We start from the raw sequence: 18,311 nt of genomic DNA, 5'->3' as shown, positions 1-18,311 counted from the left end.
CAGGCTTGTCATCAGACTGGGTTACATTTCAGTGACTTCTTTAAATGGGATTTTACAAGGATCTTTTCTTCATCCCAAACACACACACACACACTGTGTTGTGTTTTCAATTTCAGTATTTCTATCCAAAGGGCTAAATGAACTAGCATCTTCTTGTTGCTTGTGAATGCAATTCATAATTGTTTCTTAAAATTGTTTCTTCATCACTTATGTAACTGATTAACAAATATAACTGTGAACTGATCTAATCTCGATAGCTAGGTAACAAGCTAATTTTCCAGCTAGCTAGCTAGTTTTCAGTGAAGCATTTTGTTCGCAAAACCATCACAACTGTGCAACTTGCCTATCAAATTTTATAAAATCTATTCACACAAAATCTACAAGAAAGCATGGTTAAGTTTGTTAACAAGCTCAGTAGTGACAGGTTAGTTTTCTCTGTCTATGTGTGGTAAGTTAAATAGCAAGCTAGTAATCCTTGTCAAAAAATGCTTGTGAAATACCTCAGATAACATTATAACCATTCCTTTCTTTTTAGGAACTGATTGATAGTCAGGGTCGCTGTGGATGAGTCTATCATGAGAACACTAAGAATGAGGCTAAAGCAGGAAAAAGAAACAATTCCAGAATTTTTACTAATTAAAGGTACTTTTCTACTTGAGAAAATACTCCCACTCAGGCTCCTGAGCAGATTATAGGATCCACTTCTAATTACTTAACTACCCAAATCCATTCTGTGTAGAAAGAGGTGAGACATGGGGGCTAATTAATGACTACCATAATAAGCAGGTGTTGTGAATCTGGGTGCCAGACGTTCACTAATGAGCACATACTCTCAGTATAACATTCCTATTGCACAACGGTTGCAGACATTGATGGTTTTTGGTTTTGAGGTTTGGACTAAAGTTCGCAATAGGTTCAAGAATGCTTTGGAGGTGAGCTTAATTCATGTTTCTTTTAATTTGTAATAGGTTTATTTTAACTAGATTTTAATTTTTCTACTGATTTGTTCATTTGGTAGGGTATATTGGCTACTCCTGTTGAATCTTGCTGTGAATATTAGTGCTGAAACTGGTGAGTTCATAATAGAATTTTAATGGCTGTTAACAAAACATAACCGATGTATTAACTCCCTGCTGTCACCCAGTTTACAGCTATGCCTCTCAATATGGAAGTAAACCAGGAAACTTTACTGAGGCAGAAAGTACCCCTGTGACAAGTGAACCGGTGCCACAAGAAGTTTCATGCAGTGGTGTAAAGGGCCAAGGATCTTGCTTTGGGATGGTCTCAAGAGGTGCCAGTTATGATCCATCATTCAAGGCTGCTATTTCTTCTGGCGGGGCCTCACAGGACTCAAGGAATGATGCCTATGGCTCAGTTTTTGCCTCTTACCTAAACTCCAGCCCTTCAGTCAGTGGTTCTAAAAACATGCAACCTGTAGATTTTAACAAAAATGCTGAGTATGAGCCTAGTACTCCTCGTGTTGTATCATATGGTTCAGTGTATAGACTTCTAAAACCACTTGGTGCCTACAGCTCCACTAGATCTGCACTTTCTACAAAATATAAGCCTCCTATTAGCAGGTCTGTGACATCATCCAAGACTGCACCAGTTGGCCAAAATGGTTATCAGACTGGGTACTCTCAGGATAATTATGCTACTACACATCAGGGAGATGCTTATAACTCTATGGCTGCTACATATTATTCAAGAAATAAACCCTCACTAAAAGGCATGGTGATCTCAAGCGGTCCCATAATAACATTTATTATGCCAAATCAGAGTAATGAACAACTTGTACAAACTATCGACAAAGCCCAGCATAAGCATGAACCTGGTGCACCCATCAAACCGTCGGTGGCTGTCGACCAACCTACTGCTGAACCTTCTAAGCCTTTTGAGCATAGCCAAGGACTGAACTATCAAAGGTTTTCTTCCCAGCTTAAAATACCAAGTCACAGCAAATGCCACCCTCATCAGTCAGTAATAAAGCCAGTTACTGCCCCCAAACCTTACTTGGCAAGTCCATTAACTCCAGAATCAAGGGCCACGGAACCAAGTTTTATACAAGTGGGAAATGCTGACCGCCCAGCAGACACAAATAACAAATCCTCCATTTTCTTCAAGGCAGCTCAATCTACCTATATGCAGCAAACAACCAAACCGGTGAAGAGTAGCCAGCAGCTAGCTGATTTTTCTCAAGATGTCTATGACTCAACTTCAACTACAGTATCATTGCCTGATTCTGTATATAGATTTACAAGACCAAAAAATGTCTATGGCACATCTGAAAGTATACGTACCTCAGCGTATGAGCCGTCTAGCAGTGCTAAGACTGCTCAAAGCAACTACATGCAACAACTCTATCAAGCTGGACCTTCTTTTTCTAAAGTTGATTATAGTTCTCCTTCCTCTGCAGTGACTACAGGTGATTCAAGGCATGGTTTTGCACAGTCAGGAAATGGGTATGGCTCAGCTGATAATGCCTATACTTTACATTCTCTGACTACTGCTAGCAGTTCCAATTTGCTTCCAAATCCATACATCATAGCCAGGCATGATGGGAGATCTTACCCTATGATTAAGCCACTACAACCCAACTACAAATATTTTCCAACAAGGTATACACAAATGGGTTCTGTTAAGGATTTTGACCAGTTAAAAACAAATCTGATTCCCCAGATGTCTGATCAGGCTGTAAAGTCAGAAGGCTTTCAAACCTGGCAACATTATGGTTCTCTCATGGTTTCTGACTCTGCACAGAACAGTGATTTCCCTCAAAAGAACCCTCAAAGGACCGTTTCCAAACCTTTAGACTCCATTCACTCTCATCCATACAAACCTAAAAACCTATTTAATTATTTGTCAAGCTTGCCTCTCCCAGATGAGCAATCTATATCCAGGACCTACAACCAACTACAAACTGGACAGTCAAAATCTGCCAATCTGACTACCTCTATCCAAAAAAATTATACAGCTAAACAGATCTGGGGTTATTACAGTCCTGCTTCCTTACTTTTGTCTCAAGGTAGAGCTGGAGTTGCTATGCCAAGGTCTGTTTCTGACCCTGCAAGTGGGTATGTCGTGGACCAGACCGGACATCCGTCAGGTGTCCTTGTCAAGCCTTCCCAACAAATATTCAGGTCTTTGACATCATCACCCAGTAGTCCAGAAAGTCAACCTGTCTCTCCAAGAAGTTGGTATGGACCATCACATCCAGATTCAGGGTTTGCTCTGAGAGACTCCAGGCCACTGCTCCAGTCTGGGAAGGATTCTTTCAGTCCTACCCAGAATGAACATGATTAAAATCATAGTAACTACCAGTATCTGTGTTAAACACTGATGGAAAATGAAAATTGTCTTATTTCTACCAAAGACCTTGTCTTGCAGTTTGAGGTGTTTCATAAAACAACCACTGAGCAAATTCTACTGAGAGATTTTTTTTTTTTTTTTTTTTTTTCCCCAAATAGTATGTTTACTGAAACCTTAAACCAAATCTCATATAATGACATTTTAGTGCATGTGATGACCTTGGAACTCAAGGTTTTCCTTTATTGTTCCAGTTTGAGTTGGCTCTGCTGCAATTTATTAAACTGCTGATGTAAATAAAGACTGCCTTTATGAAAAACTCTTCTTTGGTCTGTTGCTACTGTATGCTCATACTGACAAGGAATGGTATAATAATTTTTAAATAAGAGATCTCATCTCTGTTTCCTGCATGCTTGGGTGTCAGTTCTGATTACACACACACACACACAAGTGTGGTGTGTGTGTATACAGTATATTAAAATACAACAATAGGATCGCTATTGTGTTAGAAGGATCCTTAAATCAGAGAACCTTAAAAAAAATGGAATTTGGTACCACCTCCATTTGCCATACTTGTTTCGTGACACTCCCTGGTTTGTGCATGCACATCAAAATATATGGTTTAGGATTTTAGTGGAAACATTTTCTTCTACACAGACAAAACACTGTTGACCTTTTATCATCCTGTTTGCTATCTAGAGGGTTTTCATGGTCCTAATGTCAGGGATTGTTTTGACTCACTTATAAACATGTTTTATTTAAAAGTACATAGAAGTCACGAGGATGCATTTTACCTGATAGCTTTGGTTTGAAACTAGGAAAAATATTAACTATAACTATACTAAACTTTAACTATATAATATTAACTAGGAAAATATTAAAGTGAATGAAATCAATGGGTACATAGTGAATGTTTTAAATGTTCTATAGTTGTCTGTGTTGTCTGCTTATATACAGATAACAGATAAGGCTGACTTTACTAATAAAATGCACACATCCCTCATGCGTAAATGTTCACCGAGTAGATGTTGAAAATATAGGACGAGAAGAAGGCAATATCCCAAAAAATATTACACACTGTCAATCTTTAATGTAAATTCGGTGTAATATAATGTGTTAGATGTTAGCCAGGGGGATTAGGGTAATATCATTTGTGAAATGAAGATAGACTGGGAGTGTTACAGATCATTCAAAAAAAAATAAATAAATAAAAAATATATGACAGTGCTGCATCTAAATCAGTTCTGAGTGTTGGTTCCTGTGACCAAGGTCAGCTTGATGCTGGCAGGTTGTGCACACTGACATGCTTTGTGAATAAAGTGGCAGAAGGGCCAAGAGTGACTAAATGATTTGTAATGACTCCCATTCCCTGATATATACTTTTTATAACCATTTTCTGAGAAGCTCAAAGCTAAAATAGTGTTTGATAGGTCATCATGGGTGGGAGCACTTACGCCAAGTGTTCCATATACGCCAAGTATAGGAGCTAGCATTTTCATTATAATCATTGTAATGTTTCAACATTACAATCTCTTGCTTTTGCTTGGTTGGCATGGCCAGCATGTGGAACTAAGCATACTTGCATACCAAAGAGGAGTGTTGTGGAATGGCAACGTGTGAAGTGCTAAAGCTCGTCTAGCACCGGGCCTCGCTCTATTTTAAGGCCTCTGGCAGGTGCCATAACGGCATGTTTGTGCAATAACAGTAACCTCTCCTTGGGATTTCTCATTCTCATTCCTGGAAACCTGCAGTGTTTGTTTCACCATATCTATCGGCATGAAGTATTGTGTAGATGTAGCACGTATGCAGTTGTTGACTGATTGGGTTGTAGGTAACATCATGGAATTCTTCGACCTCTTTTTCTCTGAGGATATTGGATGACGCAGGTGTCGTCAACAACTTTCCACATCAATCATCCCCGGCTGTTTTCAGCTCTTTCAGCCTGACCATGGCAACACGCGGGCCTAGGCCACGTTCTGGTTTCTCTCACTATTTTTAACAGAATTACACAGAACTCTTCAGGATTGAGCTCAGAGCACAGGGCCGACATACAGAGAGGGAGGGATGTGAGGCCAGCTTGTTCCACCACCTGTGACGATATCTTAAATCAGTGGTGGGTCAGACGGAGTGGCCAAGTCTTACACATGACATGGTTATGGCCATATCTCCTAGAAACGCTCAAGGAACTCAACATCTTTTTGTTTAGCCAGCAGAAAAGAGATTTATCAGGTCTTCGTTATTACGGTAATCCAAATTCTGCTTTGTTTTTTTTTTTTAATGAGCTGATTTTGAATCATATCCATTAATATGAGTCTTGATTGGCATAATGGCATAGTGACTAATTTAAATGAAGTTAAGGAATCTTCCTGCTTAGTATTTCCTTTTTATTTAATATCATAACTATAGGTTAATATTCTTCGGTTTGTGCATAGATCTGGCCATTTTGGGGGAAAAAGTGTGGATAATACTGATATGGATTCTCTCTGGTAAAAGTAACACCCAGGACCTTACTTTTCTTATTTATTTTATTGACATTAGACACAAAGTTAAAACATTACCAAGAACCAGGCCAAGAAAGTCCACAGTTGAGCAGAAAATGACTAAAAGTCTTCTTTAATCAGATTACTGTGCATTATCTTTAACATCTTTGTTTATTTAGTATTCCCTTGAGTACATTTCTTCATAACTTGTAATTCTTCTAAAGTTTTAATGGCAGTGTGAAGCTAAGATAAGGAACATTCTTGTAGAAATAACTGGTATTAATCATCATTTTCCCATCAGAAAGTGTGTATTTGAAATTATTTCACAGGACTTTTGGAATAACAAATAAAAGAACCATGTTGTGATGTCTATTGCATTCTTATTAAATGGTTCACATACTTTTAGCAAGAGGTCTTGAGATAATGTCCGTTCTCTGTGTTTTCCATGTCTAACCTTCCTCATGGAACAGATTTCTCAGTCCATGTCATCACTTTCTCTGAGAACCATGCCTCAGGTTCCTTGTCTGAGATGTAGAGCAACTTCACACCGCTACATCAGTACCAAGGCCCTATTGGCTGAGGGTGAGGAGACGCCCTTCACCAAGCACTGTCGCAACTATGAGAACAAGTATCAGGTGAGAACCTCATTCGCCACCTACATCAAAAAACATTAGATTTTATCAGAAGGCAAAACAGTGTTGTTATTTCATATGCCCTTAATATGTTCGATATCGGGGGCACGGTGGCTTAGTGGTTAGCACGTTCGCCTCACACCTCCAGGGTTGGGGGTTCAATTCCCGCCTCCGCCTTGTGTGTGTGGAGTTTGCATGTTCTCCCCGTGCCTCGGGGGTTTCCTCTGGGTACTCCGGTTTTCTCCCCCGATCCAAAGACATGCATGGTAGGTTGATTGGCATCTCTGGAAAATTGTCCATAGTGTGTGATTGCGTGAGTGAATGAGAGTGTGTGTGTGCCCTGCGATGGGTTGGCACTCCGTCCAGGGTGTATCCTGCCTTGATGCCTGATGACACCTGAGATGACGCCCCCCGTGACCCGAGGTAGTTCGGATAAGCAGTAGAAAATGAATGAATGTTCAATATCTTTTTATTAAGGTTCTCTAAATGGTTATCGGTTCTACTTTGAAATCTTTTCTAAAAGTAATTCTGCTATAAGGTTCCTCCAGGAGGACAATCTAAAGAACCCATTAGAGTGTTAGATTTAGCTATTTAGCTAGTAAGTTTTGTTTTTTAAATTTATTATCTGCTAAATGGTCCTTTAAGCGACACTGTGTGCTAGTAGGTGCATGTGGTACATTTGACTAAATATTGTCTATTTCAAGAAAAAACAAATAAGCAAACAAAATGTTGGGATGCATACAGTTATTTCTGTCATCACAAGGAACAGCGTACTTGGAACCCTTTTAGCCTTCTACATGGAGACTTGAATCAGTTGCCAAGGCAACAAATCAAAGAATGAAGGACTTAGGGTTAGGTTGCCAGATAGAGCCCTTCACCCTAATGTAATTTATGATTAATGACATACAAACAGTTCTTGTAATTAAATTACTTTGTACAAATATAATTAGATGTCTGCAATACAAATTAGAATTAGAATTAAGTAACATCTGGCAACATCTATAGGTTGATATTAGCATTAACATTCTTTACAATAAAATGGAAGCAGCCTAAAAAGAATGTGTTTCTACTTTTTTTGTGCGAGCAGTGCTCAGATCAGATGAAACGGAACAGCAAAAAAAGTGATTCAACTAAAGGGAAAGGACGTGGGACTTTTTGCTTGTGGTAGCAATTACATTCACTGCTTTAAACTAAATTTACTGTACCTACTGTATTTGATTCAGTATATACTGCATTTGATTAACCATTTGCTGCATTTGATTTCGGTACCTGTTGTATTTGATTCAGTACCTACTGCTTTTGATGCAGTACCTACTTCATTTGTTTCAGTACGTACTGCATTTGATTCACCTACTGTACAGTATTTCCTAGATACCTACTGCATTTGATTCACCTACTGTATTTCCCAGATACCTACTGCATTTGATTCAATACTTACCTAATTTATTTTGCGATTAATTTACATTTACATTTACATTTACAGCATTTGGCAGACGCCCTTATCCAGAGCGACGTACATAAGTGCTTAAATCTCTAACATTGAATACATTAATGCTGGATCACTAAGTTACATACTTAAGATACCATGAGTTTAAAACATTTGTTCAAAGTTACAATGAAAGTGTCAAAGGTGTGTTTTTTTTTTGTTTTTTGTTTTTTTATTCATTTGTTTCAGTACATACTGCATTTGATTCAGTACCAAATTAAAAAAAACTGTTTTTTCTTGTTTAGACCTTTAACATGTTAATGATTTACTCAGGTGTTGTTAAACAAGTTTGGGTTAACCACATGAACGACTTATTTTTAATTCTGACAGCAGATCATCTGGGTATTTCTTATTGTTTTTCTATTGTTTTATGAATATTGAGAATTTGGACATACTATTCTTTTAGTTTACTGCTTATCATCTACTATATAACTAGAGAGATTTGGACAAGCCTGTTTGGATTTTCTTGTGAACCATGTTACGTAACTGCAAATAAACCTACGTGTAACTGTTTTATGAACCAGGTTCTACAGACCGATATTCAAAAGCTGAAGGATCAGATGCAGGAGCTACATAGAGACCTGACCAAGCACCACTCACTCATCAATACAGACTCCACGAAGGAGATCCTGGAGAGATCTGTACACATTGATGAGCAGATTGAAGCACTGTATTCTGCCATGCAGAATTTGAGGACAATGTTTGAGGAGGTGAGGCAGAAGGATCTCTTCATGGTGCAGTCCTCCTTACTCCTGCAATTAGTGAGGAGAGAAATAGCAAGGAAAAGTCCAGCATGCAATGTGTAACCTTGAAGTCTTCAAAAGTTCTGATATTAGGTAGAATTCTAAAGACATTATCATGCTTTCTTTGAGATCTTTCCGCTAGAGTACTCCCAGTCATGAGTGGAAAAATTGGCACAACAGTCTAGACTAACTTTCCTCTAATAAACATCTCACTGTGTGTACATTTTTCATAGGCCTGGGAGGAGACGTTTCAGAGAGTCACTAATGAGCAGGAGATCTACGAAGGTTAGTCTGAGCATTTTTCAGCTGTTCCTGTAAATCTGGATGTTCCTCAATCTATCTTCTGAAACACATACTTCGTTTCTAATCTCAGCGCAGCTCCATGATCTTCTTCAGCTAAAGCAAGAAAACTCCTATTTGATGACAATTGCGCGACATATTGGACCGTACATATTGTCTATAGCAAAAGTCAGGGAGCGCCTTGATCCCAGGTAGCTGACATTCCCATTGTTATCATTAAAATCCTAGTACATTATTTGTAATCTGATTTAGGATTTTGATTTTAGGTTCCAGGAGCCAAAAGAACCTGAAGATGGCTGCAGTGAGATCATGCTGAAGATCTATGAAGATAGTACAGTAACCCATGAACCACAGCACAGGTGATCTTATACACTGCGAAAACAGAATTCTCAGAATTTTGTCATAAAAGACTAAACTTGGTTTATGGTGTGCTATTTTATTCCCATCCATAATTTGGCATTTAGATCTACCATCAACTTTTTATGTTAAACGCATAATTAGACTTGCGATCTGTCTGCTGGATGTGTTTATAGTAACAGAAAAGTGACTATGAATCTATGAATACAACAAAATCCGTACAAGAAAAAAGCACATACTGATAACCAACAAGGGGGGCACGGTGGCTTAGTGGTTAGCACGTTTGCCTCACACCTCCAGGGTTGGGGGTTCGATTCCCGCCTCCACCATGTGTGTGTGGAGTTTGCATGTTCTCCCCGTGCCTCGGGGGTTTCCTCCGGGTACTCCGGTTTCCTCCCCCGGTCCAAAGACATGCATGGTAGGTTGATTGACATCTCTGGAAAATTGTCCGTAGTGAGTGAGTGTGTGAGTGAATGAGAGTGTGTGTGTGTGTGTGCCCTGCGATGGGTTGGCACTCCGTCCAGAGTGTATCCTGCCTTGATTCCCAATGACGCCTGAGATAGTAGGTAGTTCAGATAAGCGGTAGAAAATGAATGAATGAATGAATGAATGAATGATTACCAACAGTGACCAGGAAAAGATGTCTAGAGATATTGTTTGGAGAAATGCTTATAGAATTTGTTGGATTAACTTAATATTTGATTGTCTTGTTGATTGGCTGTTGCACCATTAGCCCAGAAAGTCTATCTAAATTTCAGTACTTCACAACTTATATACATTTATTCAAAACAAATAAGTAAATAATACAGTGATACCTTGAGATACAGTACGAGTTTAATTCGTTCCGTGACTTTGCTCGTATCTCAAATTGCTCGTATCTCAAATCAATTTTCCCTGTTTAAATGAACTGAAATCCCATTAATCCGTTCCAGCTCGCAAAATTCCACTCCAGTTGTTTTGTTTATGCGTTTTGAAAAAAAAAATGTACAGTACCTGTATTTATAAATGACAAATACTGTATAAAAACATACAGTAATAAAAGAGAATGTTAACAAAATAAACTGGTTTTACTTCACGGAAGATGCGCACGGAGGTTGAGGGAGGAGTAAACAGGAAGGAGGAGTTCGCTTACTCGCTACTGTACACTCTTAATGCTACTTTACACTTAAATGGAACTTAACTAAACTTCACTAAAATTAACGAACTTAACTGAAATTCTCTTAACTGAACTTAATTGCTACAATTTCTGTTTTATTTACATTAATTTTGCTTAATTTTCTTCATCACTTTTCTCTACTTGTTTTTGCCTTTTTTGTCACTCTTTTCTCACTAACATCTGCCGGTCGTTTTAACAAAAACCTGTCCGGTCAGCATATCGGATGCGGTGTAGTCGCACAAGTTCAAATTTTTTTAACGGATATAACGCTCAAAACGGATCCGAAAATTACGGATCCGCAGATGGTCGGCACCTCACGCAGCGCCTTTGCGACACTCCATATGAAATGAATGACTTCCTGTTTATCGGCCATCGTTTGTCGTGTGCAGTGTGAAGGCGGCTTTAACCGAGTGAGACGCGGGAAGCGGAGGCGGGGGAAACAGAGCACACGTGGTTGTTGGGGATCTTTGTTTCGGGGGCGGTGGCTCGGATGCTCGTATCTCAAAAATTTGCTTCTCTCTCAAGGCAAAAATTTGGTCGTATCTCAAAAAATTCGTATGTCAAAGCACTCGTATCTCGAGGTATCACTGTATATAAAATGTAATAATATATAAATTTAGTTGTTTCTTGTTAAAAATACATAATTCTATAATTTACAGCAAGAAAAAAGCACCGTTACATAGCTTTATTCAGAAGAATATTAGTTCTTCTTAAATTTTGTTTTCTTTAGTATGTTTCTTTGTTTAGCTACCCAGACTACATGTTTCTCTCAAAACCCCTTTAGATTTATTTGATTTATAAAGTTATTTGTAATTAAATTCAACTTATTCCATAACCCCATTGTAATCACAGTACAAAACAACCTAAAGAATAAGTATAGCTAATAAGTTTGGCTCCAGTTGAGTCAGTTGAGTCAGTTGAGTCCTTTATATATACCTACCAGTGCTGAAGACCAACTTGGTCACTTAACTTGGGTTCTTTCCCACCAGAGAGCCCTTTCACAGCCTACAGTCGGGTTTCACACAGAAATAAGAAAGCAGGAACCCTTCAGCGTGAGCCACTAAAGAACTCAGACCACTGCTGGCAAAGCAAACACAGAAATATTTCAGAGACACCGCTGTGCAAAGAGCCACCATTCGAAACAAAGCGTCTTCAATCAACAAGGTAAAGGACCTTCATCGTAACCCCATCCGGTACGAAGTCCAAAACAAATGCAATAATGTGAACTAAATATTTAAGGTTTCTACTGGATGACTTTCAGGAAATATGGAAACTGCAAGAAAGTTAGCGCAAACTGTAGAGTGAATTTTATTGTTCGGTAAAGTATTAGCGTACACTGCTGGAGGTGTACTGTTGTATCATTTACTGAAACACAAAATTTACAGACCTTTAGTGTATAATTACATTACTTACTATAATACATATAGTACAACTGAAGTGACTTAATTTACTGTAAAGGTTACAGTACAATCATATACACTGCATGTTAAATACACTTATGAATGACTGAAAATTTCTTCCTGTTTGATTTGAGTCACAAAATGAAACTTCCTACCGTATATTTTAAATCGTGCTTGAAATAAACGTATAAAAAACACAAGTATTCTAGTTTGTGTACTTTGTGTATTTAAATACAAAGAATGTTACAACAGGAAAAGTGTTTATTTCAAGTGTTAATTTTTTTAAAAATTTCATTAACGTTCATTAACGTTTAACGTTCATTAAATAAACAAACAAACAAACAAATAAATAAATAAATAGAAACTTCACTACTTGTGAACTTGAACTGATTTTTGATTTTTTTTTTTAGATTAAGCATCTTGAGCAAAACTAGTTCAAGAATTTCGCTATTTTTGTTTTCTTTATTCTCAATTTACGTCTTTTCGAGCTTGAATTCATGTTGAATCGGTTGTCAAATGTTGTGCATTATTTCAAAATAAATTGAGATGTTCGTATATTCCTAGCTGAAATAGAACCTAACATTTGTTGAATCGTATTTAAATAGAGTTTTATGTTGGGATCCTGCTGCTGCGACAGCTTATATAAATATTATTAACTTTTTACGTGTTTAGAAACAGATGGGGGTTCGTACACTAGACATGGAATGTGCATTGGAATGTTTTATACAACTTTCATTATTTCATGTATTCTACATTTTAAAGAACGGGCTTCATGTTATATCTCACACGTATTTGTTACGCTCAGAAAGGAGCTGCTGGGTGGAAAAACAGTACGGAAACACTGAAATAAATAAAATTAAGTTGTCGGATTTATTTCTGTGGCAGAAGAGGAAAGGTGAGGTTACTTTTGGATACGGTTGAGATACAGAGACATGTCTTCAGTAAGTTATCTGTGTGAGTGTGTGCTGAACAGTTCCTAAAGAAAGAACTCTCGTAAAATCCTGCATGTCCTGATCATGGCTGTCATCACCCTCTAAGAGTACGGCCAAAAGTAAAGAGGCTGTAACTCTCACGGCCGAGCTGTCACCACTGCAGCAGATGCATGAGCTCACAGCATCACACGGCGACAAGAACAAAGAAAATAGACAGGTATAAAAGCGGCTACCACATGTAACGACGGTGAGCGGTCCACCTATTAACTACGTGTACAGAAAATAAGATTTTACTTACAGTGCATTAGTGGGACCTAATGTATTATATCATCGCTTCTAAAATTATCGGGGGGAAAAAATGACTGTACATTACACACACAAAGGTGAGGATTTATTTCCCCAGGAAATGATTTACTCTAACTTTAAGAAAAGACAAAAGTATTTTGTATTGCGTGTGACAAAACGATGTATCATTGATTGATTCAGACTCATAATCTTTTGCATTTAGCTCTCTGACTTCAAATTTCCAGGATATGGGAACAGAATGATCGAACTAACAAGCAACTTTTATTGATTCGTTCATTCATTATGTGGAATTATACAGAATAACCCAGGAGGCAAACGAACTGCAGATTTGCAGCGAGTGCACCAATCTACCTATAAATCATCCCCAAGCAGGTGACGTGAGGCCTGATGAAGGATTATAAACTCCCTGTGCTCCACACAACCCCCCTCTCCGACCGTCTCACAACTTCAGCAACAGCAAACCATTTTTCTTTGTCTCTTATATGCGGCTGCTGTACATTAGTTTACGTCCATGATCTGAGGGAAGGTATTTCTCTCTCTCTCTCTCTCTCTCTCTCTCTCTCTCTCTTGCTTCATTATCTTCTTTCTCATACATCATCATCATGTGTATGGTATACGACCAATTATTCAGAGCAGTCAGGTATTTGTGAAACCTAGCTGTCGAGTAAATGAGAATGTGGAATAAGGAATAAAACTCTTTCAGTTCTGCTGTTACATTAATACGTAGCATCACCCAGAATTACTTTTACTATGAATTATTATCATTATTATTGTTTTTTACTGTTTTCCAATAACAGCACATTGCAAAGTCATTCATTCCACTTATACCTGTGGAATATACCACTTAAGTGATTTATGCTACTTACTGCCAACAGGTGCAATTACTGAATAAGACATTAGACTGTTTAGAAATGTATCCCGACCAAGGCCCTTAACCATTAAATACTTAGTTGTATAAAAAAAAGATATAAAATGTAAGTCGCTCTGGATAAGGGCTTCTACCAAATGGCAGAAATGAAATAAAATTAAACAAAAGTGCTTTGACGTTTCCATCAACGAATACATCAGTTCTAGTTCACTATAGTCCAAGGACTCCATCTTTCTATAAAGAGCTGCTCAAGTAGTTAAGGCTCTGGGTTGTTGATCAGAGGATCAGGGTTCAAGCCCCAGCACTGCCAAGCTGCCACCGTTGGACCCTTGAGCAAGACCCTTAACCCTCTCTGCTCCAGGGATGCTGTATCATGGCTGACCCTGTGCTCCGACCTCAACCTCCAAAGTTTGGAGATGTGAAGAAAGAGTTTCACTGTACTACACAATTGCACATCCTGCTATAACATGTAATCATCCTGCACATAGCATTCTATCCTCTCTCTCACTCACTCATTTTATACCGCTTATACGAACTACCTCGGGTCACGGGGAGCCTGTGCCTATCTCAGGTGTCATCGGGCATCAAGGCAGGATACACCCTGGACGGAGTGCCAACCCATCTTTGGACCGGCGGAGGAAACCGGAGTACCCGGAGGAAACCCCCGGGGCACAGGGAGAACATGCAAACTCCACACACACAAGGCGGAGGTGGGAATCGAACCCCCGACCCTGGAGGTGTGAGGCGAACGTGCTAAACACTAAGCCACCGTGACCCCCGCATTCTATCCTTATTCCTATTAATTCTTTTTATAAGGTAGTTTATAAAGTACTTTTTATAAGGCACAGTATAGAAGGAGTAACCAGGTTTTTACTTCACTGCAATTTGTGTACTGTATCTAACAGTGAAATGAGAAAGTGGCCAGTGCGTGAAAGCGTGTGTAAGGCAATAGTACAGTAACGGGGTCATCTCTATCCTTAAGAGCAGATTCTCCTACAAGACAGAAGTCAAAGGGTTCAGGCTCATTAAAACCACTGAAAAAGCGACGTGTCGGATGGAGCTGCAGCTCAGAGCCCTATTTCGTCACGGTCATTCATCATGCACCTACTTCACCCTTCCTGCTCCATCCGCCTCTAACATCCTGCTCGCATTCTGACCGAAAACATTCTCTAGACTTCTGTATCTTCGCCTCTATCGTATTTCATCTGCATAAAAATTCATCCAAGATCGAGACATTTCACGCTGGATTGTAATCATGAACATGAACTTCTTTTGTCCTAACAGATTCAGATTACAGCATCACCACTCAGAAGTAGGTCAGCTAGGATATAAAGCTCTGCTGGAGATGTGGCCATGAATCATTTTTAGCAGATCAAATACGTCTTATGGTCGCGATCCAGTGACTCAATCACACTAAGAACGTAAAGAGAACAAAGTAAAAAAACGTGGATTAACACAGCCATTTTATCATTTATTATTATTACTTTTTTATTAAACTCACCATGTTATTGTTTATTATTCTTCTCACCATGAACATCATTACGTACAGAATAAAATACTTTAGGTCTTGCAATTATAGGAAAATCATCAATGACGGAGTGGGTGTGATGGAGCGCATACGACATACCGCTTAGTTTAGTAAACAATTCATTCATTCATCTTCTACCTCTTATCCGAACTACCTCGGGTCACGGGAGCCTGTGCCTATCTCAGGCGTCATCGGGCATCAAGGCAGGATACACCCTGGACGGAGTGCCAACCCATCGCAGGGCACACACACACTCTCATTCACTCACGCAATCACACACTACGGACAATTTTCCAGAGATGCCAATCAACCTACTATGCATGTCTTTGGACCGGGGGAGGAAACCGGAGTACCTGGAGGAAACCCCCGAGGCACGGGGAGAACATGCAAACTCCACACACACAAGGCAGAGGCGGGAATCGAACCCCCAACCCTGGAGGTGTGAGGCGAACGTGCTAACCACTAAGCCACCGTGTCCCCTTAGTAAACAATTAATAAATGTATTTATTCAAAAGTGGCACAATATACGTGTTTATCCATTTATAGTTACATTTAATGAATAAGGCAAAAAAAAATCCAGCTTTTCGTTTTATTGAGAAACTGAGAACGTTTTCCGTGTCGGCTTTACTTCCGACTGCTGACTCCTTCTCTCAAAAGTTTTTAAATTAGCTTATATGACATCATACAAGACCCTGAGTAAGCTCTTATTATAGACATGGATTCCTCTGGATTCTCCAGTTTCCTCCCTCAGTCCAAAAACATGCACTTTAGACCGATTAGCATCCCTAAATTGTCTGTAATATGTGTATGAGTGTATTTCTCATTCACAGAGAATAATCTGGCAGATCATTTCGCTTTTATCTTTTTATTTTAACATTTATACATCATTTTTTTAGATAAAAAACAAAATGGTTTTGTAAAAATCAAATAAATGTCTAAAATTAGCTTTAATAAGCTTGTACTCAGTGTATCGTAATCGTTTAATAGGAAACGGTAAATAATATTTGACTTTTTTTTTACAACTCGCAAAGGTGCCATTTGTTGAAAACTACAATAACGCTTATTGTTCTTGCAAATAACTTATCATCGATTAATTAAAGTCTCTATTTTCTAATTATCCGACGATCGATTATCTCATTTACGTTTCATTACGTCTTCATCATATCATATCGTATCTCATATACATCTCCAGGGTCATTTGGACTGGTCATGAATTAAAAATAAGAAATAACGTCTCTGTCGGCTTGGAATTAAATCTTAGAGTTGCATTATGAGTTTTCTAATCATTTCCCCTTCATGTCCTAATATGAGCTCATTCACTACCAAATCAAAACGAGCCATTAAACAGAAGCAAATCATTCTGTAGCCATCTATTAATGATATGCTTTTTTTTTTTTTTTTTAATATTTGTCTGCAGAATCTGTCAAAATGAAATCATGTTCTTGTCGTTTTTCCTTCTAAGAAGTGTTTCTTGATTATGACTCTCTGAAATATGCTTTAATTAAAACATTAGATCTTGAGCTAGATTTTATTTAACCTACAGGTTCCTGCTGTTGCGTAGATTTCGGTTTCTGGTACTCGTTTCGCTTAAAGCCTCGGCTGCTGGATGAATAATGAATAATGAAAAAGGAGAGAATTTCAATTTCATTAAAATTATGCAGATCATATTGCAGTTGTCATCACATTTAATGCATATGTTAATTACTTTATGCCATGGTACATATTCACCTCCGGATTCTTTATTCAGAACTGGTTTAGGAATTCATACACACACACACACACACACACACACACACACACACACACACACGCCTTTATTGCTTTGTTCAATAATTAACAATATATTACGTGAGCTTTTGTATGATTTATGCTGCAGGACTTACAGACTGTGTTTATGTGTTTGTGTGTTCTGTCGAAGAGGAAACTGCTGGTCATGGACTGGATTAAGGCTCGCAATTTCTTTCTTTCTTTCTGTTCTTTTTTTCTTTCTTTCTTTCTTTGACTGTATTTTTCTTTCTTTCTTTCTTTCTTTCTTTCTTTCTTTCTTTGACTGTATTTTTCTTTCTTTCTTTCTTTCTTTCTTTCTTTCTTTCACTGTATCTTTCTTTCTTTCTTTTTTCTTTCTTTCACTGTATCTTTCTTTCTTTCTTTCTTTCTTTCTTTCTTTCTTTCTTTCTTTCTTTCGTTCCTTCTTTCTTTCTTTCTTTCTTTTTTTGACTGTATTTTTCTTTCTTTCTTTCTTTCTTTCTTTCTTTCTTTCTTTCTTTCTGTATTTTTCTTTCTTTCTTTCGTTCCTTCTTTCTTTCTTTCTTTCTTTCTTTCTTTCTTTCTCTTTCTTTTGTGACTGTATTTTTCTTTCTTTCTTTCTTTCTTTCTTTCTTTCTTTTTTGACTATATTTTTCTTTCTTTCTTTCTTTCTTTCTTTCTTTCTTTCTTTCTTTCTTTCACTGTATCTTTCTTTCTTTCTTTCTTTCTTTCTTTCTTTCCCTCTGAATTAGAAGTACTTAGCAGATACTTTCTTTTGACATAATCTGTAAATCTTTCCCCACCTGATGTTATATACAGTCGCCTGAGTCACCTCAGACTTGCTCATTGGGGATAAATACAAACACATTTAAATATATTTAATATTAATCTTGATTTTTTTTGTATTATATTAATCCTTATATTAATCTTTATATTAACCTTTTGTTTTATGTTCTGTAAAGCTGCTTTGAGACAATATCAATTATTAAAAGCTCGATACAAATACATTTGAATTGAGTTGAAATTTGAATTGAACATAACTGTACAATCTTAGAGTCTGACTTGCTTTCT

General features: G+C 38.0%; 2 protein-coding genes across 2 annotated transcripts; both read left to right on the top strand.

Annotated features, from left to right (window-relative positions):
• The first annotated feature begins 789 nt into the window (after positions 1–789).
• On the top strand, positions 790–3,625 carry LOC132838428 (uncharacterized). Its single transcript, XM_060858741.1, has 3 exons — positions 790–932; positions 1,019–1,071; positions 1,145–3,625. The coding sequence occupies exons 1-3, from the start codon at positions 922–924 to the stop codon at positions 3,301–3,303; spliced, it is 2,223 nt and encodes a 740-aa protein (XP_060714724.1). The 5' UTR covers positions 790–921; the 3' UTR covers positions 3,304–3,625.
• A 1,580-nt stretch (positions 3,626–5,205) lies between these two features.
• On the top strand, positions 5,206–12,001 carry rnf207a (ring finger protein 207a). Its single transcript, XM_060858290.1, has 7 exons — positions 5,206–5,550; positions 6,257–6,421; positions 8,429–8,614; positions 8,881–8,932; positions 9,021–9,138; positions 9,214–9,306; positions 11,450–12,001. The coding sequence occupies exons 2-7, from the start codon at positions 6,269–6,271 to the stop codon at positions 11,490–11,492; spliced, it is 645 nt and encodes a 214-aa protein (XP_060714273.1). The 5' UTR covers positions 5,206–5,550; positions 6,257–6,268; the 3' UTR covers positions 11,493–12,001.
• The last annotated feature ends 6,310 nt before the right edge of the window (positions 12,002–18,311 follow it).

The sequence above is a fragment of the Tachysurus vachellii genome, chromosome 22 (assembly GCF_030014155.1).
Source record: "Tachysurus vachellii isolate PV-2020 chromosome 22, HZAU_Pvac_v1, whole genome shotgun sequence".
Taxonomy (NCBI): domain Eukaryota; kingdom Metazoa; phylum Chordata; class Actinopteri; order Siluriformes; family Bagridae; genus Tachysurus; species Tachysurus vachellii.
The sequence above is the reverse complement of the archived record's forward strand: the minus strand, read 5'-3'. Positions and strand labels throughout refer to the sequence as shown.

What these genes read in the sequence shown, in the direction of transcription:
- LOC132838428 (XM_060858741.1), top strand. An exon ending in GAATATTAGTGCTGAAACTG is followed by an intron (nt 1,072 to 1,144) that starts GTGAGTTCATAA and finishes GCTGTCACCCAG; the next exon opens with TTTACAGCTATGCCTCTCAA.
- rnf207a (XM_060858290.1), top strand. Translation starts at nt 6,269, where the DNA reads ATGTCATCACTTTCTCTGAGAACCATGCCTCAGGTTCCTTGTCTGAGA. An exon ending in AGGGAGCGCCTTGATCCCAG is followed by an intron (nt 9,139 to 9,213) that starts GTAGCTGACATT and finishes TTTTGATTTTAG; the next exon opens with GTTCCAGGAGCCAAAAGAAC. An exon ending in ACCCATGAACCACAGCACAG is followed by an intron (nt 9,307 to 11,449) that starts GTGATCTTATAC and finishes CTTTCCCACCAG; the next exon opens with AGAGCCCTTTCACAGCCTAC.